Here is a 21,366-nt window from a genome sequence, read left to right on the forward strand (position 1 = left end):
TCTCCAGGCTTGTCATTGCAGGGCGTGGATGCTGGTGCTTCTGAACGGGTGACATGGGCTGGGATGGGGAAGCATCTGTTTTGTTCACTGATGACAAAAGGAGTCTTCCCCATTGTTCCTCTTCTCATATAAGCTCTGGGCTCCTGGTATAGCTCAGAGAGAGGAGCAGGATCTATGTGACAACTAATGTTGGTCTTCTCAAGTGATCATTTTGAGCTTACTTTGATTTAATTCAGGAAAATAAGGAATATAATCTGAGAGCTGTAGAAATTTTATACCTTTACAACGTTAATTTTATTCAAATTTTCTGGTTCCTTGTTTGCTTTTGACTAATTAAGCTGTCACCAGTTACCATCTCCTACAGTAGTTTTGCTTATGTTGATTTCTTCTTTTATTTCTAAAGCTCTATAACCCATGGCATATAAACATCAATGCCTGTGTGTCTTAATTTTGACTGTATTTTTCTTTAGTGGTTTTTACTTTGAGTTCTCTTTTGATGTAATGCTCTTACCCAGCATTGTCAAAAACATGTTCTGGAACTCTGAGTGTATCATTTCACCCCTAGTCTAGATACCAGTTGTCTCATCTGTAGAGTGAGAAGTGTGGACTGGATTTTATCAATGTTATAGTCATTAAGCTTCATTGTGTCTTAATTTCTTTATTGGGATACCTATGTCTAATAATGAGGTAACGGAGTGGACCTGCCTTGGGAAGTATAAAATGCTTGATAAACATAAAGTGCTGTTATTGATCCCAAGATTCTGGAGAGAGAAAATTTCCAGAGCTGGTAGTGTATACTGCTTCTTTTTTGCTCCAATAGCAAAAGGTACAGATACTCACAGTTTTGGGGCAAATGTCTAGTTGTGGTAAGAGGGCATCCATCTCTTGTGAGTAGGAACAAACTCTAACCTGTTATGTTTGGCTGGTAGAATCCTTCAGAGATAGCATGCAGACTGTTAAGAGAATGATAAAACTGAGATTTGTTAACTGGTTTTACTCTCTAAGAAAACTGTGGCAATAGTTTGATAGTTGTTACTTCTTTGTTATAAGGCATTCTTTGCAATTGTTTAAAAATATCATTTTTTGATACTAATGATTTTTATCCATAATTTATAGAAACTCAAGATTTTAGGAAGGATTTCTATGATCATTGAAAAAACACTCCTGTATATGGTAATTCCTTCCTTTGCCAGTTATTAAAGAGGGTCACAGTTGGATTCTGTAGGTTGTAAAATAAAGTGCCTCAGAGTTTCAACTCCTGAAAACACTTTTAATTTATCTACATAAAAAGTGAAAAACTTCAAGTTTAAACCAATGTGTGTTTTGGAGGTTAACGTTCAAACCCTGACTCGGAAGCGCCCTGGGTGGGACTCCTCTGCTCACTTGGACACAAGTTGGACCAGAATGTCTACATTGCTGTGAATCATTACATAGAAATTCTTGGCTGGAAATGGGGAAAAGGGGGTTATAAACTAGGAAGTAATGCCCAGGTTATTCCAGAGCACTTGGAGATGGCTCACGGCTTCCGGTCCTCTGACAGCTCTTTGGTGTTGGTGTTGAGGCATTCGTTGTGAGTGAGATGTTTGGCATTATAGGCAGTTACAATCTGGGCAGTTATCTCCCTAATGTATCATTTCCTGTGACTAAATAATACATAAAAAACAGGAACAAGGTACTTTTGGAGAGGCAAAAAAAAAAAAAAAGTGATGTAAAATAATTCCAGTCATTCTCACAAATCTCATTTAAATCTTTCCATCGATTCCCCGAGTTTCTGTGAAGACAGATCACACTGTGTCACACTTCACCCTAACTGTTCTGTACTGGAAAGTCAGGTTCTCAGGCAGCTTCTAACAGGAAATGGTCACAGGGTGTCTAACTTGAGATACAGGGATGGAAAGGGATATATGGAGACCAGCACTATGAAGGCAGTATATAATTAAAGGTCAGGACTTGGCAAACTCCCTTGGCTTGGAACTCTGCTCTGCCACTTGTTGTGAAGTTTTGGTCTCCATTTCTTTAGCTGTAAAATGGGAATTTGTAATATTACCAACCTCACAGAGTTGCTGTGAGGATTAAATGAGACCATGTATGTACCACTTAGAACAGCGCTTGACCTACTGTGAGCACCCATGAATGTTCATTATTGTTAACGGGGTAAGAGAAGTCCCCCTTAGCTTCTTTGTACTGCCACTGTGGTGCTGTGTTTTGTGTTTTTCGGGTGGAGAGTTTGGGGGAGATTTTCTGAGTCTTGTTTATATGACCGTCAGCTGCTTTTGACTGGGTGAGATGAGTTCAGGTCAGGAGAAGACTGTTAGGCTGCCATGCTTGCATTTGCTTGGGAGTCAGACAAAACTTTTGTCTTTGTTTCATGCAAACATAGGCCTGTGCAGGAGGCAGGTGAACCTAGGGCAAAGAGATTCTCTACAACCTTAGATCTTGGCTTGCTGGTATCCCCTGACCACAGGGATGAGCCTGTGGCCTGAGCTCTGCTGACATCCTGGATATTAGGCCGTCAGCCACCGATGGTGGTTGTTGAGGCATCTGGAGACAGCACGCTCAAGTGGCACCTCATGGTTTCCACTGTGAAGCTCCTTAGAGCTGCCTGACACCAGTTCTTCCAGAGCCTGCTTGTTCAGCCCTCCCTTGATTCTTTGAGCCAACCCCCAGTGCCCTTCCAGTGCATTCCTTTTTTGGCAGATTTTGCTGGAGTCAGTTTTTGTTGCTTACAATGAAAATGCCTTAACTGGCACAAATACCAAGTAGGTAGATTAAATGTTTCCATTGTCTGTAGGTAAGGGGTCACAGATGAAGCCAAGAGTCTGGGAAGTCATAAAAAATTTTTCCTTAGAAAATATGGCTTCGAGTGAGAATATCACTTGTTTTCTGAGGTGCATAAGAAGTGAATTGTTGACCTATTTGAATGGAAAAAGGAAGAGTCTTTAGGCTGGCCAGCATTGGCCTGCTCCAAATCCAAGGTGTGGCATGCAGTCTTTGGAGAAGCCAGGGGTTATTTTTCGTATATCAAAGATGGAAATTACTAATAGGCAAAAGGACTAACAGAAAAATTAAAGACTTTCAAATGGGTGACACTTTTTGAATAAGATCACTCACCATCATTGTCACCAAGAGATTAAACGTGGAGTTTTTAACTAAGTGTTTGTTGTATTGCATGATCTTATCACCCCTTGAAATTTTAAAATTTCTTGAGGGAATGGTATATCTTACATTTCTTCTATAATTAAAAATTACAAGGTGATTGGATGCTATAATACAGTATAGATACTTAGTTAAGAACTCCATTTTGTCAGACTGAGTGCTCTGTGGGGAGACCAGTAGGAATTTTCTCCCTTAGCTGGGACTTGCATCCTTCTCTCTCTGCCTGTTCCTTTTTCAAGGTCCAGCTCAAATGGTACCTCCTCTGTAAAGTCTGCCTTGAATCTTCCAGTCAGAAGATTCTTCCTTTCCTGCTTATTTCATTCTAGCTTGTATTGTGGTTCTGGAGGTGATAGTCCAGCTCATTTTGAGATCTGGCCCTCCAGTGGGGGGCCATGTTGAGAAGGGGATACTGAGGCAACTCAAGGCTCAGTGGGAAAGAGCTGTGACTGGTGAGTGACGTCTGCAGTGGGTGAAGGAGGCTCATTTGTTTGCCATTACTGTCATCTGTGATTGTAAATTGAGAGCCAGGTTTGCCTGTTAGTCACCATTTGATTGTCTCGAACACTTGGTGCAACACCTAGCACCTTAGATGTTCTCAATAAACGTGCTGAAATGAAATGAGAGCAATGAGGAAATTCATGATGGAATTTAAGCTGTGCTTTGAGAGCAGGTGAAGATTTGGATGTGGGAGAATGGAGTTACTAGGGACAGGAAATGACGTGAAGGAAAGTTATGAGGCAATCAGGAAGAGGCCTCAGGAGAAAGAGAAGGCCTTTCTCTGGGTGTAGGGGGAAACAGGAATTGTTAACAGGGAAGGAGTAGAGTCTGGAGGCATAGGTTTAGCTGAAATTGTGGAGGCCATAATCTGGTGAAGGAAATTGTTTCAAGATAGTTTAAAGGATAAAAAAAGACAAGAGAAAATTTAGTTGTGGGAGACATCAGCTTTTGGAATGTTTTCTTCCTCTAGAATTTAGAAATAGAGAATAATTAGGCAGCTTGGGTAACTTTGATCAGCGGTATAGTGACATCTCATGAAATTATTGTGAACTGGAAGTCCGAAACAACAATAAAAGCAGCAAATAGATTTGATAAAGAAATCTATCATTTCTAATGTTCCTACTTAAAGTTTATTTCAGGCCAATTTTCTTTGAGAAGCCGTAGTGCCTTAGATATCTGATCATGTGTGAAAATGCTATTACAAGAATGGATGGAGAGTTTTGTTTTTTCAACCTCATTCATTCCTGAATTCCTGTCTGCCATGCCTCTTTCTTGTTCCCTTTGTACTGTGGAAGCACATTACTGCAACACACAGCCAGTTATAGTAGGGGACCTACTGAAGTCTGGGACGAGTACCCCTTTGGAAATTGAACTAACTTACAGGGACTTGATGCTTGGGGTGCCTGTCTTTTGTGGGCTCTTGGATAAACCTGCAAACATCTTGGATGTATCGTTTTTTTTACTCTCAGGGATTGGATACATTACTTTTTTTTCTCTCTACCTGCAGTGCATTAGTAATTTCCTGATTTTAATGATTTGTTGACTTTGAATATTTATTATTGCAGCTAGATTGTCCCGCCCTTCCTCAAACCAGAGAGACCTGCCATTTCTCATAATATATTACTACTCAGTTTGTCACCTGTAGCTAGAGATGGTTAAGAGAGAAATGGGAAGAATCTTTCTGGATAAAGGGAAGGGAAAAAAGATACAAAGAAGGTGTAGGCCCGGAGGCCTTGAGGCTGTGAACATCATCTCCATCACTGCTGATTGCCGTGGGAGTACCTGTAGTTCACTGCTTCTCTGAATTTCTGGGATTAGCTGTGGTGACGATAAAATATAAATTTTGACAAAAATAATGCTTCCTATCTAGGTGTAAACTTCTTCAGAAAATATGATTATGGTTAATTTTCTTTCCCAATTCAGGATGTCAAAATACTCCTTATCCTTTGAGGAAGTGACCCCCACCCCCTTCCGTTTTCTTTTTCTAAATTATGTCTGGTATTGCTCTTGGTATATTAGTTTGGACTCTGTTGCAAGCAATAGAAACCCAGTTTAACTGGCTTTTAAAAAATATTGTTTCAAGTAATCAAAAAAGTATAAAGGCTTTAGCACAGTGGACTTCAGGACTCAAGCCTGCCTGGTCGTGTTTTCTCTTCACCCATTGGCCCTGCTTTCTGCCATGTTGGTTTTGGTTTCATTCTCAGCCCAGAGTCCTCTCCTTCTGGAGGCAAGATGGCTGCAGCTGCTCCAACCTCTTTCCTCATGAATACTGACCCAGGGGCGTGTGTGAGAGTCTCATTACAGAAAGTTCCACAAAAGCCTTCTTATGTCTTGTTGACTCCAATTGGGTTATATCCCTCTTCCTAAACCGAATCACAGAGGGCAGAGAATATGATGTGCTGATTGCTTTGGACCTGGAGCTTCACTCAAATGGCACAGATGGATTATAGGGAACGAGTGGAATGGCACAACTAAAATTAGTCCTGTTACCAGAAGAAGGGAAATAGTTGCTAGAGAAGAAAACAAAACATGCTGAGGAAATTATACTTGAGGTGGTGAGGATGTTGCAACCTTCCCTGGGTAACACTTGTGTGCTGAATTTTCTCAGAGAGCCAGAACAGTCCTAAAGTGGACTGAGGTGGGGGAGAGTAGATGGAGCATAAATAATGAATGAGAAGAAAAAGATCCCGGGATGGTGGGCAGATCCAGTTACCTGAGCTAGGAATCTGTGTTAACGCCTCCTGACCTGCTGGCCCCCCTTCTCTCTGAGGAGCTGACACTTGGAAATGCCCCTCATTGAGATCAGGGATGTGGTGAGTGGTGCATGACTGAGGTTGGGTTTTGTTTTGACACATTAAGAGACAAAATGTTTTCTTTTGGCCCTTAGAATGCGCTGATTTGACGGGAGTGTTTCTAAAGAAACTCACAGCATTTCCACCAAGGCCTCTTGGGAGGCCAAGGGAAGTAACTTAGAATCAGGGAGGTGAGGAACCAAAATTAATGGAACAATTCTAGTCTCGCACACATGGTACTCTGTGATAATTCAAATTGTTTGCCAAATTTAAAAATCAAATTTCAGATAAAAATATGGATTTCTGTCTTCCCTTTTAAAATCAGAAGATTTGGCAACCTTGGGCCTGGTTCCTTTTGACAGTGGTCCATTGGAATCCAGCAGTGGCTTCCCCTTTCAGAGCCCCGCTGACATCATGGACACATCAGGAAAAGAAAGGATGAAGGCTGGGGAGTCAGATATCGGGGCCTCTTTGCTCATCCAGGACTTCAGGGACCAGGAAGAATTTTCATGGGCTATGCAATGGGAGTGTTGATGAGCTTGAGGCCATGTGGCATCATTGATCAGCAGGTCCTGAGAAGAACTGATTCCCACTTCATAGATTGTAATTTGCTCCTCTTCAAGTTAGCTATATTCATTTAATGTTGAGTTTAGAGAGAGTCTGAGGCTTCAGGAAGGCACTGAGGACTAAATCCTCCCCTTTCTTCCATACCTCCAGATGGTTCCAATCAGAGTCTTCTATAGATACTCTTCACCTAAGCTTTGATCAATAAACTCTGCTTTATGTCGTTTATCTATATATTTAATGCAATTTCCTATTTCTAAACTAAAAAAAATTACAAACCTTGGCTTGGCTAACAAAGGGGCGAAGACTTTCCTGCCCCTTGGACAGGCTGCAGTGGAGGAACCGTGCTGGGACCATTGGAAGCGTGGTGGATCCATCAGTGCACTCGTCTGAGTGGAGCTGAGGGCACAGAATGGGAGGCAAGCTTTACACGTTGCCCCTCTCTGCCTGGGCCATCCCTTCATCACCTCTGCACTTACAACTTTAAGTGTTTGGGTTTCAAAACTGAATAGGCACCTATTTGGTGTTAGTCAGGGGTCATGGGGAGAGCTCTGGAGTAAGGGCCTTGTGAGAAGGAATGCTTTTGTTTTACATGCTGATTTAACCATTCAGTAAGCAACTCTAACTCTTCATACCCATTTGTTCACTTGCATAAGTCAGATAACATTTGAACCTCTGTGGTTGGTTGACTGAATCCTGCACACAAAGTGTAGCAAAGGACAGAGTTGTGCCAACAGCTGCCATTTCAATATGTTGTCTTTCCTTGGGAGAGTTATTCTTTCTAAGTCCTTCTATATAATTTTTTTTGTGTGTGGGTCCATTTCTGAACTCAAATACTTGTTGACTCACCACATGCTTTTACGTTGGTATTCTGGTTTGGGTCATGCTCTCCTACAACTTGCACTTTGCTTTGATGAAGAGTTTTGCCACGCCGTGAACCCTTCACATGCTAAATGCTTTTCCAAAAACTTCTGCTTCTGTTTTCTTCAAAAGTCTTTGGTCTCTGTCTCTCTTATTCTTGTTTTCTCTTAAATGCGTGAGTATGCGTGTGCTTGTCTGCATACATATGCGTGCGCGCACACACACACTTTATCTTCTTTCTCATATTGCCATCCCATATGCTGCAGTTGCCTTGGCTACAATTAGCCCAGAAACTTCCAACCCAGAATCATATATGATATATGCTGAACGACCCATAGAATAAATGAGATATAGTATACAAAGAGCTTTCTTTAAATCCAGATTTAAACAGCAAATGAATTCGGGATGATTCTAATTTCTTTATCAAAGAGAACTAATCCTAAGATTACTTTATATCACTTACCAAAAAATCAGTTTTAATTAAACTTCTCAGGCATTTATAGTTGAACCTGGTCAGCGTTATGTTGAGTGTAGTTCTAGAAGAGACTAATTATTCATCTTTAAATCTCCATGCTTAGTCTGGTCAAATAGTACATATTTGTTGAATACTTGATGAATCAATTTAAACTCTGTTACTAGGGCTACGTATTGGGGCTGTTAGGTAAATGGATGTAGAAAGGCTTTGCTGGCAACTCTAGCAGCCACTGAATGCTCAAAAAACCAACCCCCAAGTCAGTGCCCAGGTGTACAAATGCACAGGAGTATGATGACCGGAAGTGGGGCTGCTCATGGAGATGACCGTGGTGGTGGCCCATGCAGTGAGGCAGGGAAGGGAGGTGAGTCCTCTCTGCGTCTCTGCTTTGCCAGTAGGTTTCCTTGTTTATGTATGTGGTGTTTGCACAAGAGCATCAGCTCTTAAAACATTCATCTAGGGAAGAACCGAGGCCATAGTATTTACTCCTTTGTGAAAGGATTAGGAAAAAGTTGACAAAAATTATTTTGAAAGTTTTAGAAAAAACACCAGCTGTAGCCCTGTGGATTCAAAATTTGAATGTCGTCAAATTAGTCTTTGTGCCCCTAAAACTTGGCACAGTGAACAGGCGCTCACTAACTTGTTGAATGAATAGTGAATGAAGAGAACTGGTTATAAGATGTGGAAACTTTCTCTTAATCTCTTCATGCATCTGTTGGTGGCCCATTTACCACAGACCGTTGTTTTGTTTGCTCCTTTTTTTACCTAGTTCTGTCCCTCCCCTATGAAGAGAAATATCACTGTTAATAAATTTTACTAAACTTTCCCCACATACATAATGCAATAAGGAAACATAAAAAGAAGAAAATGTGTATCTTTTACCTGCAAAGAGCAAGCAGTGACGTTAGGAAGGCGACTGAGAATAAAATAGCAAAATATGACTATTACAAGGCAACACATAATCAAGAATAAATTAATGTATGTGTGCTGAATGGTGCCTAAGAGCCAAGGTAAAGACGGAGGCGATCCTGTGTAACACAGGTGGGAGGGAGTCAAGGACACGCAGGGAATGGCGGCCAGGGACAGGCCTCCCTTTAAGAGGTCACAAATGAGTCAGATTGGAACCAAGTGTCACTTCATCCCAGGTGTGTTATACGTCATCTCCCTCTTCAAAATGGCGCCTAATTATGGCCTCTCGGATTGTGCAGGCACTTAGGAAGTTGTTTTTCTTATTTGAGAATAAAGTTAAATCTTTATAACAATTACCTTTGCTAAATAGTTTGGGGTTTGGAAAATCCAGGCTCTTGGCAATCAAATAGATCATTTTTTGGGAAAAGTTACCTGGCCTAGCTGCCTCGTGTAAAGTGAGTGAAAAAGCTGAGCTCAGTTCTGTCAGTACAGAAGGATGCTCAGGCAAATTTTGAATTATATCGTACCCATTTAATAACTTGCTCTGTTCAAAGGGCAGTCCAGGCTGGTATGTAGAGTGGGCACATAGTGATTTATTCCAGTGGCCTTGCAATCTTTAAACTTATATTGGAGAACTGAAAATAGGAAGTAACAGGAAAAGAGGACAGTTGTGGTGGGAGATATGAGAATAGTCTGTGAAGAAGGGGAGGAGGACACGAGATATGGAAATTCTCTGGAAACTCTGATCCTAGTCAGTTCTCCAGAGAAACAATATCACAGCTTTTCCCATAAAAGTCAGGTACTTCTTTATGTTCTTTAGAGCAGCTTTATTTTGACTGAGACGCCTCATCTTGCCCAGATACTGTCGAGTCTTTCCTAGGCAGCTGGAGTCTACCCCTCAGCCTCTGTTGTCCTGAGGTCCAGTGCAGAACTAAGGCCTGAGAAAGCTCTTCTCTCCTTGGTCATCGGTCCTCAATGGCTACCTGGGAAACACCTGTTGGCTCGGTCCTTGGATCCCTCCAGCGGAGGTTCTGCCTCACCTTGCCTGTCCCTCATCTCTGCCACCCCTGGGGCAGCGGTCTCCCTTGCTGGCATTCACAGATTGCCCTCCGTCCCCATTGGGATAATCTCTCCCTCTCTGTCTCCCTCATCTAGCGGCTTCTCAGAGGTGCCCTCCTCCTGCCGCCCCATTCCTGGGACACCCAGCCTGAGTAAGCCCTAAGAAAGTTTGTGCTTCTACCCAAACTGAGCAAACCACAGATTCCAGGCTGGTTTTGCTTTCTGTGCTGCTAGAATCCCTAAGACGGGAAGTAGTTATTGCTTTAACTGGGAGGGAGGACGAAGAATAAACACAATTTGATATCTCAATAAATTATTCTGCCACAACAATATTAACTGTTTCGATTGTTCAAGATTGAAGTACTTTAAAAATATTTCTGCAAACCTTGAGGGGCTGTGGGAAGTTCCTGTTCAAAGCATATTCTTATATCATCTTTATTATTTTATTTATTATTTCTACTATCTTGAGTTTCTTTAATTAGTGGTGCATTGCTTTGGATTAAGAAGTATCCTTTTTCTCTTTAAGAATAAAAGAATTTTGGGGCCGGCCCAGTGGTGCAGCGGTTAAGTTCGCACGTTCCACTTCGGCGGCTCAGGGTTCACCGGTTCAGATCCCAGGTGCGGACGTGGCACTGCTTGGCCAAAGTCGTGCTGTGATAGGCGTCCCACATATAAAGTGGAGGAAGATGGGCATGGATGTTAGCTCAGGGCCAGTCTTCCTCAGCAAAAAGAGGAGGATTGGCAGCAGATGTTAGCCCAGGGCTAATCTTCCTAAAAAAAGAAAGAATAAAAGAATGTTTACATTATGAATTATTTAAAACAAAAAATACTGAAAAGTACAGAAACAATATAATTGGCATCCATGTACTTACTGCTCAGATGGAACAGATGTTAAAATTTTGCCAAAAATGCTTCAAATCGATCTTTTAAAAAAAAACAATAGATCCAGCTCCGGCCCCCATCTGTGCCCCGCCTCCCTCTCTGTAGACAAACACTATTCTGAATTTTTTGTGTCTTTTCAATGTGTTTTCAAGCTTTACTACATATGTATGGCAGCATAAAAAATATAGTATTTTGTGTTTTTATAATTTACAGTAAATAGTATACTGTATGTCTCTTTTAGCAGTTTGCTTTTTCTATTTACTGTGTTTTGAGAAACAGATGTAGTTCATTTATTTTACCGATGTATAGTCTCTTGATTAAACAATAATGTATTTATCCATCATTCTACCAAAGAAAACAGGCATTTGCCCTTAAAATATAAATATGAGTGGAATACTGAACGCTTTAAGGGTGTGTTAGTCATTCATACTGAAGTGTGAAGTAGTCATCAGTCCTTTCTTTGAAACTGCTCTGATGCTGGCCATGTGGGAATAGGGATGTTAATTGAACTGCATGTAGAATTGAGAGCTTGGGCCCTGGAAACAGATTTGATCTTGAATCTTCTTTTGCTCTCTTCCTTGGGCAGGTGACCTAATCTCTGTAGGCCTCAAGTTTACACTTGAAGGGATGCTCGTTCCATCAGTAGAAGAGCAGATAAAAGCCTAGTGAGCTCCTGTGTGTGAGCAGGTTAGCAGAATGCCGGCCCAGTGAAAGCCCTCGGGAAATATTTGCCGTTATTTTTTCTATTACTGGAGAAGAGAGAGTGAGGGAAGAAGGGAATTGTGGAGGATGGGCCCAGGGGGAAGGCTGCCTGACCTGGATCAGTGGCTGCCTCCACTCAGTCTCCAGTGACTCAGGCGAGGGCCGCTGTGGGGGGAGGGAGAACGGAAGAGCCAGGAAGCCACAAGGTGCCGGTGGAGACAGCTTTGGTCCCTCCCAGCTGGCAGCTTTAGGCCTGGTAGAAAGGCATGGTCTCAGGGTTGTTCCTAATGCCTTTTTCTCTGAAACTGTTCTGAGGAGGGCTGTAGATCCTGCCAGTCATAAAGGGCTGCTTAGACTAATTTTGGTAAAGCTTTTAAAGGCTCAAGGAAGTTAGAAATTTGAGGGAGGATGAAAGATCCGATCCGATTTCATCTGAATTGAGAAGTTCATTTTTAGAATATACTTCCTTAACTTTCCAAATATATATTTGGTTGTGTCAGGGTACACTTTAGGATTAGGAGAGGGGAAAAAAAGTCTTTAACTGGTCAAAGAAGGTTCCACTTAAAATGATATGCGCTAAAAAAAAAAAAAAAAGTGGGGGAGGAAAGCAGTGTTGGAATTATTGCAGAAATATAGAGCACATGTCAAAATTTACAGGGAGCTATATTTATCTACAGAATTTAGCATAACCTACCGTGTTAGTGGGTCTCTGGTCAGTGATCCTGGCCACCTCTGGCCTGCCTCTTTAACGGCTGACTTTGGAAAACTAGCCCATCTGAGCTGTCTCAGGCAACTGCCTGTCTCAGGCATCCAGGTATGTGTGCCTCAGGGCCAAGTGTTTGGTGCTGGTTAAGTGATGTGTTCTTCATTTCTAAAACTGCAAAGTGAATTCTAGTATTGGTGTATTCTAGAGCGTTTCATGACTCAAGTTATGTGCTTGATAAATATGAGCTGATCTAGCTAGAATTTTTTCCTTGAAACTTTGCAAAGAATTTTACAGGGGCTGATTTCTTTTAAAACGCCATCTCTTATTTCTCAAATGTATAATCTCTGCTTCATGTATTATGTAAATTATTATATAATTATTAGGCAAATACATATTTAGATGTTTATGTGGCTTGATATCAGAATGTATTGGGAGACTGCAGAGCATCCTGGCCTAGAAGGACCTGAGACAGAACCCTGAGACGGAGTCAGGATCTGCCACAGCTTAGTTCTGATTTTCGCTTTGAGACCTTGAGTAGGTTACTCAGTTTCATGAAGCATTCCCTTCTCAGTTGCCAAAATGGGGACGGGACCTACCTCATGGAGTGGTGAGGAATAAATGAGAATGGACACAAGGCACTTAGGACAGTGCATGGCACATTAATTATCTAAGTGTGGGGCTAGTAAGAAAAAGAAACCTTATAACCCCTAGTTAGAGGGTTGGTGGGCCTTTCTTCTAAAATATTACATACTGTCTTGAAATTTTAATTGATGATAAACATTCTCTTCCATAAATTTTTTAAAAGTCAGTGCTGTATTTTTGTAGCGGAAGCATTTTTCTTTTCATTGAAAAACATCATGATAAGCAGTTTATTTGGGGATCATATAACTAGAACAGTCTTTGATCTGTCAAATCAAACAACTGTCTTTTCTTAGCCAACAGTAGATGTTGCTCCCAAGAACTTTATTTTGCTATGTAAGAGTCCCTGATAAGGTACATCATATACTGTCCCTGGTCTTTGAAGAATCCTAACATTTTCATAATTTTACAAATATTTGGAAAAATATCGATACTACATATTTATGCGTGAGTCTATACTTGTAAAAGAGGTTCCGTTACCTCCTCTACTGCTAAATCTTCATGCCTTTGTGGGAAGCTGTAAATTATTTTACTATTTTAATCATAGTATTTTACTTTGTAAGGAAATATAGGTGCTCTTATTTAAAATTGTAACATCTAGATATAGGTACTGTATATATTAATCTTATTATCTATCAGTATTCAATGTGTACCTCCAGACCACTGGTATTTATTTTATTTTTTTCAATGTTTTACTGCAATTGCCTCTGTTGTTTTTCAGTTATTTTTGGTTTTGGTAGGTTTATAGTTTAAAAAAATGGAAAAAAAAAAGTATGTAATGAAAAGTAAGTCCCTTTCCCACTCCGCCTCCAATCCCGCATTTCCCCGACGAGAGGCAGTCGCTGTTACCTTGTATCCTTCTGGAAACGTTTTATAAACATACGACTGATAGAGCGCCCCTTCCCCACCATATTGCTCTTCTGCACCTTGCTTTGTTCTTTTAAGAAAATATCTTGAAGATTGTTCTGTATTTTTCTGTTTGTTTCATTTAAATGCCAAAGGACTTGAAACTCAACTTCTTTATATTTATTAAAAAACAGAGCTTTAAAAATAAGAAACATAATATTTTATGGGTAAATTGCTTTTTCAGTAAGTTTATGTGCTGGTTTTGCCTGATTTTGTGAGAATAAAAATATTTTATGCAATTAACAAATGACAGATTTGAATAGGCACGAGCAAAGAATAGAACCCCAGGTATATTATCATTTCAAATGCAAGGTCAACACAAGGACCGTTAATTTGCAGCCTTTCTGTAGAATGCAATGCTAAAATTGGACCACTATTTTTAAAATTTGAGGCAAGGGATAGAAGCCAGTTTGAATATGGGAAAGGATATGCAGGGTGACCGAAACCACAGAGACTCAAAGCCAGCCACCACAGAATTAGCATTTTGCAGACGTGGAGGATTATGCTTAAAAATCCTAAAAGGACTGTGTAATTTCATTCAACACAATACAGTAAAAGATGCTAAAAGTGAGAATTCAGTACAATGTGAATATTTAATGCTAACATGTAAGAAACTGCATCTGAGGAACAAGATGAATTTCATTTACCCCTTTTTCTTACTCCACTGACTTGAGCTCTTCAAAAAAAAATTTTTTAAGCAGTGTATAAGTAATAGTGGGTAATGGTATATATATATATTTTTTTTTTTTTTATTAAGATTATACTAGATTACAACCTTGTGAGATTTCAGTTGTACATTATTGTTAGTAATGTTGTGGGCACACCACTTCACCCTTTGTGCCCTCCCTCCACCCCCCCTTTTCCCTGGTAACCACCGATCAGTTCTCCATGTCTATATGTTAACTTCCACCTATAAGTGGGGTCATATAGAGTTCGTCTTTCTCTGTCTGGCTTATTTAGCTTAACATAATACCCTCAAGGTCCATCCATGTTGATGCGAATGGAACAACTTGGTCCTTTTTTATGGCTGAGTAGTATTCCATTGTGTATGTATACTGTATCTTCTTTATCCAGTCATCAGTTTCTGGGCATTTAGGTTGGTTCCACGTCTTGGCTATTGTAAATAATGCTGTGATGAACATGGGGGTGCATGGGATTCTTGGGATTGCTGATTTCAGGTTCTTAGGATAGATACCCAGTAGTGGGATGGCTGGGTCATAGGGTATTTCTATTTTTAACTTTTTGAGGAATCTCCATACTGTTTTCCATAGTGGCTGCACTAGTGTGCATTCCCACCAACAGTGTATGAGGGTTCCTTTTTCTCCACAACCTCTCCAACATTTGTCAGTTTTTGTTTTGGATATTTTTGCCATTCTAACAGGTGTAAGGTGATATCTTAGTGTAGTTTTGATTTGCATTTCCCTAATGATTAGTGATGATGAGCATCTTTTCATGTGTCTATTGGCCATACTTATATCTTCTTTGGAGAAATGTCTGTTCATGTCCTCTGCCCATTTTTTGATCAGATTGTTTGTTTTTTTGTTGTTAAGCTGTGTGAGTTCTTTGTATATTATGGATATTAATCCTTTGTCGGATAAGTAGCTTGTAAATATTTTTTCCCAATTAGTGGGCTGTTTTTTTGTTTCAATCCTGTTTTCCCTTGCCTTGAAGAAGCTCTTTAGTCTGATGAAGTCCCATTTGTTTATTCTTTCTATTGTTTCCCTCATCTGAGGAGTTATAGTGTCCGAAAAGATTCTTTTGAGACTGATGTCAAAGAGTGTACTGCCTATATTCTCTTCTAGAAGACTTATTGTTTCAGGCCTAATCTTTAGGTCTTTGATCCATTTTGAGTTTATTTTTTGTGAATGGTGAAAAAGAATGGTCGATTTTCATTCTTTTACATGTGGCTTTCCAGTTTTCCCAGCACCATTTGTTGAAGAGACTTTCTTTTCTCCATGGTAGGCCCTCAGCTCCTTTGTCAAAGATTAGCTGTCCATAGATGTGTGGTTTTATGTCTGGGCTTTCAGTTCCGTTCCATTGATCTGTGCACCTGTTTTTGTACCAGTACCATGCTGTTTTGATCACTGTAGCTTTGTAGTATGTTTTGAAATTGGGGATTGTGATTCCCCCAGCTTTGTTTTTCTTACTCAGGATTGCTTTAGCGATTTGCAGTCTTTTGCTGCCCCATATGAATTTTAAGATTCTTTGTTCCATTTCTGTAAAGAATGTCCTTGGGATTCTGATTGGGATAGTGTTGAATCTGTAGATTGCTTTAGGTAGTATGGACATTTTAACTATGTTTATTCTTCCAATCCATGTGCATGGAATGTCTTTCCATCTCTTCATGTCGTTGTCAATTTCTTTCAAGAAAGTCTTGTAGTTTTCATTGTATAAATCTTTCACTTCCTTGGTTAAATTTATCCGAAGGTATTTTATTCTTTTCGTTGCGATCGTGAATGGGATTGAGTTCAATGGTATATATATTTTTAAAACCAAAAGATGTAATTACACATTTAGTTAGAACCAGGCCCCAGAATAACTGTAAGAGATAAAAAACTGTCATTGTGAAAGAACACCAAAAGTCCTAAACAAGTTGGTATACAGATCACAAACGACAAATGACCTATAGTCTTAGAGCGCTTCTTACAATTTAATATGATTTTTAAATGATTAGTAAAAAATCTTAATAGATTATTTCAAAAATGATGTGCTTCCCTTAAAAGCTAGAAATGTTCAGGGATGATGTAGAACCTCCTATGTAAGTGTTTTAAAAAAGAATTTCCTACTTAGCTTCAGTTCTTGTCTTATAAAACACTCATTTTCACTTATTTTCTGAAATACATATTAACTCTCTAATGTAGTGAAGTGTATGTAGGAGGAATACAACACAGTTTGTATTCATTTTCAGCTTTAGCCAAACCACTAAGTGATTTTAAAAATAAGAGTTGCCCTGCTCCAGATCAGAAGCCTTAAAAATGTAAGTAATTCCACCTTGAGATACTTATCTTACAGAAATCAACATGGATATGTACAGAGATTTATCTACAAGGATGTTCATTGCAGCATCATTTATAATGCAAAATTGGAAGCAGTGCAAATACCCTGAAACAAGGGATTTACCAAATAAGTTATGATGTATTAATATGGGGCTATTAAATATGATGTTGATAAAGAACATGGAAACATACAATGTATTGGTACAAAAAAATTATAATATACCACATTTTGCACCCATGGAAAAGGTACAGGTGTGCTTGAAAAGTAGACCAGAAAGATACGGATAACAGAAGGATACTAGTTGGTATTTCTGGATTGTAGGATTATGGATAATTTAAATTTTCTGTTTTGAGCATTTGTTACCAGTTACTTTCTACAGTGAATACCACCTGTTTACTTTTGTTACAACCTAGTTTTATGTAAGTTTTTCTTTTCAGTTTGTCTCACATGCTTGGAATAAGAAGGGCCCCACGGATCTGGGAATAACGTCGCACAGGAAAAGGGAAAGGAGGTGGCTGTTGTTAAATGTCGTAAAGCTCAACAGTAAAGCCACAAGCTCCATCCCAACGTGATCCAATTGTAACTTACTTTATTCTTTTTGTGGACATTTTCATCCCTTAAAGTTTTGCTTTCTGACTACATCCTTTATATTTATAAGTGCTATACTCTTCTCAGACTTGAAATGCTTATTTCACTAAAGAGGTGGGGTAGAATGTAAATGAAAACTACGCAGGCTGTTAAGAAATGTCTACACCTCTTACAAGAACAGGGTGTGAAAACAGCACTTCTCCCCCTTGCTGAGTCTGTTACTGTCTGGCCGACCTGTGCTGGCACAGGGCAGTACTGGGGGTCTATTACTGTTTGTTCTTTGTTGGTGAGACCTCTTGGGGGATTTCTGCTGGATATTTCACTGCCTGTGTACTCCGTGTTGCTGAGATCAATGCTTCCAAAAGGCTAATGTTCTTTTTATTGCATTGCTTTTTCTAGATTTAAAGACCTGAAGGTAGTCTTTCCTGTCCAAAGATGGAAAACAGCACCACTACCATTTCTCGGGAGGAGCTGGAAGAATTACAAGAAGCATTTAATAAAATAGGTATACTTGAGAAAAACGAAATACGATGTTACTGTTCTGCTTGATATCAGACTTCCAGGAATGGAACAGCACCTTTTATTGCCTCTACCACCACCCATTTACCCCCAGATTTGTTCCTTTTTTTTTTTTTTTTTTTTTCCAATCTAGGTTTCACTGGATTCTTTCTTTCTTTCTGAAAGATAAAATAAGACTGGCTTGAATTTCTAGAATTGGACTTTGAATTCTTTGATCATTTCTTTGCAGAGAATAATCCCAGGTTAATGAATGACAGTGTAACTGAATATGCTTAACATGATATCCTCATTACAGAGAAAAAAACGTAGACACACTTCCTTGTCTATAAACTGAATTCTGGCCTTCATGTGGTTGTCATTAACTATAACACTTTCTGACTTCACACAGAATATTTTTAAATTTTGATACTGTTTTTCAAGTCCATATGTCTTATTTTCCTTCTCTCTCATGCATAATTTTAAAAAATCTTAGTGTTGTTCTTAAAGGCCATATGTCTTATTTTTCTTCTGTTACTTTTTGAAGCCATTCAATATTTTGTCTTTATGACATTATTGTTTTGACAACTTTGTATTTTTCTTCCCAAAAAATCCCCTCGTACTCTGTTGGGTTGCTATTCTTCTGCATTTTCTTCTTAGGAAACTTGTGGCAAACAAGGAGAATATAAATACCCTCTTTTGTTCTAGTCTGCAAATGTGTGCAAGTGAAAGGTGAGCCTTTGGAAAGGCAAGCACGGTGAATAGAGGTTGGTCCCCAACGGCATCGGCCTTGCCCCTTCCTCAGGAGGTGCCCTCGCTTGTGCAGGAGGGTACCCCGTGAAAAACAGTCAGAGAGTAGACCAGGGAGGAGAGGATGCTCACAGTTGGTCTTGTGCCTAGATTTCTCACAAACGTAGTGGATAATGACTAAAATCAGTGTGGATGAAATGCATCGCAGAATGAATTTTAGAGACCGATACAGAGAATAAAAGTTTAAGTTTCAAAAATAAAGCTCTCCAAAAAATAAATAAATAAAAAAGTAAAGCTCTCAGGAATCTTAAGACTTACAAATCATTGCTGTGAAATAAAGTGAATTCCACGCCTCTCAGGGCCCTTCCTCTTCTCCCTGCACAGCCTCCCCCAGAGTAACTCAGACCTTTAAAACACAGCCTACGTGGAGGCTGAATTAGGTTCACAGCAAACGCCTTCATCTTGGTCTTTTCTTTGTTTTGGGGGTGGTGTATTTGTCATTATGGTATCACATGAATATGATATGATTCCTAAAAAATTATTTTTAATAATGTATACAGTATTGTATACAGTGCTCAGAGTCTTTTCAAAACAAAAATTGGGCAATTATTGGAATGTTCTACTCATTTCGAGCATTGAAACAGGAAGTAATACAAATGTATCTCTTAGTTTGGCATTTCTGTTATTTTGCAGGTACAATTTGGTCACATAAATAAAAACGGTACCTAGGTCTTAGGAAAATGAATGAATTAGTAATCTATTTCTTTGTTCAGCACACCAACTTTAATCTTTATGACTCAGGGACATAGAATCTTGTAATATTTATTTAATGATGTTTTGAATAAATAATTCATTGATGAAACAATTCTGATAGCAAGGTAATTTGCTCTGAGGGAAGTGCTAACATTAGCAGAATACGTACTTGCCTTATTAAATTTATTAAAGATAAATTGCTACTCATGAATTTACTAATCCCTCTGCTAACGTGTACAACTTTTCTCAGAGGCGGAGGGATATGCCCATCCAACCTTACTAGGTGGGATATTTTGGGGTCTCTAGGGGGAAGTGAGGGGTTAAAAATATTTGTCTTGTTTCATTTTTGAATTGTGGTAAAATATACATAATATAAAATCTACCTTTTTAACCATTTTTAAGTGTACAGTTGAGCTGCATTAAGTACATTCACATTGTAGTACAACCATCACCACTGTCTAGCTCCAGAACTTTGTCATCTCCTCAAACTGAAACTCTATACCTATTAAACACCAATTCCCATCTACTCCCCCCCCACTCTCTGCCCCTGGCTACCACCGTTCTATTTTCTGTCTCGATGAATTTGGCTATTCTAGGTACCTTATATAAGTGGAATCATACAATAGTGTTTTTTTGGTGCCTGGCTTATTTCACTTAGTATAATGTCCTTGAGGTTCATCCATGTTGTAGCGTGTGTTAGAACTTCCTTTCTTTTTAAGGCTGAATAACATTCCATTGTATGTCAGTACCACATTGTGTTTATCCATTTGTCTGTCGATGGACATTTGAGTTGTTTCTACTTTTTGGCTGTTGTGGGTAATGCTGCTATGAACATGGATGTAAAAATCTTTGTTCAAGTCTCTGCTTTCAGTTATTTTGTGTATATACTCAGAAGTGGGATTGCTGGGTTATATGGTAATTCTTTGTTTAATTTTTTGAGGAACCGCTGTACTGTTTTCCATAGTGGCTGCACCATTTTGCATTCTCACCAGCAATTCATAAGGGTTCCAATTTCCTCATATCCTTGCCAACACTTGTTATTTATTTATTTATTTTTTATTATAGCCATTCTCCTGAGTGTGAATTGGTATCCCATTGTGGTTTTGATTTGCATTTCCCTAATGATTAGTGATATTGAGCTTGTGCTTCTTGGCCATTTGTATATCTTCTTTGGAGGAATGTCTCTTCAAGTCCTTTGGCTGTGTATTAAAGTGACTGGATTTTTTGTTGTTGAGTTGTAGGAAAGTCTTGTTTCTTTTTAAACTGTGATCTTTATGGTTATTTAACCTAAGCCTTGATTTCCTCATCCTAAAAATTAGAATAATGTTATTAACTACCTCAAAGTTGTGGTAAGGATTTCATGAGATAAGGTAAGTCAAGTTCTTAACAAATCACTTGGCACAGGATACGTGCCCATTAAATGGTCTCTGTTATTTCTTGTCACCTCACACCCAAACCACAGAGATCATAGGGGTGGAGCTAGGATTTAAACGCACAGATCTATCCATCTTCAGAGCCCTAACTCTTAACTCTTCTTGTTAGTTTAACGTGATGGTCAGCAGGTAAACTTTTCCTCAATTTCATTTATTTTACAATACTCCCCACCACAGTGCTGGAATAGAAGTAAGCTAGCCTAATCTATTTATCTATTTCAGAATTATGAGAAACAGTTCTGAACTGAAGACGTACTATTAATGATGAGATTTTGCTGTAAATTCAAAGGAAGCAATATTATTATTATAATGTCAAGCAATTTAGTTTTCTAGTTGATTTTTGAGATTGTCGCAATATTTTCATGATTGGTAGATTCTAGTTCAGAAGTTTTCCATTGTTCTGAACAGTATTAATTTTAAAACTTGTGTACAAGAGTTCAGAAGAAAAAGTTCAGTTACAGTGAAAAAGAAATATAGGAAACAAAGCAGCTGTTGCCAGATGAACAAAGAGAACCTGTACAGGGTGCATCCAGGCAACTAACCAAACAGCCCAGAGCTCTGTTGCCAACACCGGGCAGAAGTGTTTGTGTCGCCTTTGTTCTGTGTCAAGAATCCATATCCAGTTTCTACAGAAAACCCATGGAAGGGCAGGCATCTCAGTGATGAGGTGAAAACACCTGGAAACCTATTTCCCAAAGTTCAAAT

General features: G+C 39.3%; 1 protein-coding gene across 6 annotated transcripts in view; it reads left to right on the plus strand.

Moving 5' to 3' along the window:
- PLS1 (plastin 1) overlaps positions 1-21,366 on the plus strand; it is a 105,956-nt gene that overhangs the window by 39,093 nt on the left and 45,497 nt on the right. For all 6 annotated transcript variants that reach the window (XM_046645680.1, XM_046645671.1, XM_046645716.1 and 3 more), the window contains one exon: positions 17,630-17,735. In XM_046645680.1, the coding sequence (XP_046501636.1) occupies positions 17,666-17,735 (70 nt within the window). In that variant the 5' untranslated portion in view covers positions 17,630-17,665. The remainder of the gene's footprint in view (positions 1-17,629; positions 17,736-21,366) is intronic.

Source organism: Equus quagga, chromosome 1 (genome assembly GCF_021613505.1).
Source record: "Equus quagga isolate Etosha38 chromosome 1, UCLA_HA_Equagga_1.0, whole genome shotgun sequence".
NCBI classification, from domain to species: domain Eukaryota; kingdom Metazoa; phylum Chordata; class Mammalia; order Perissodactyla; family Equidae; genus Equus; species Equus quagga.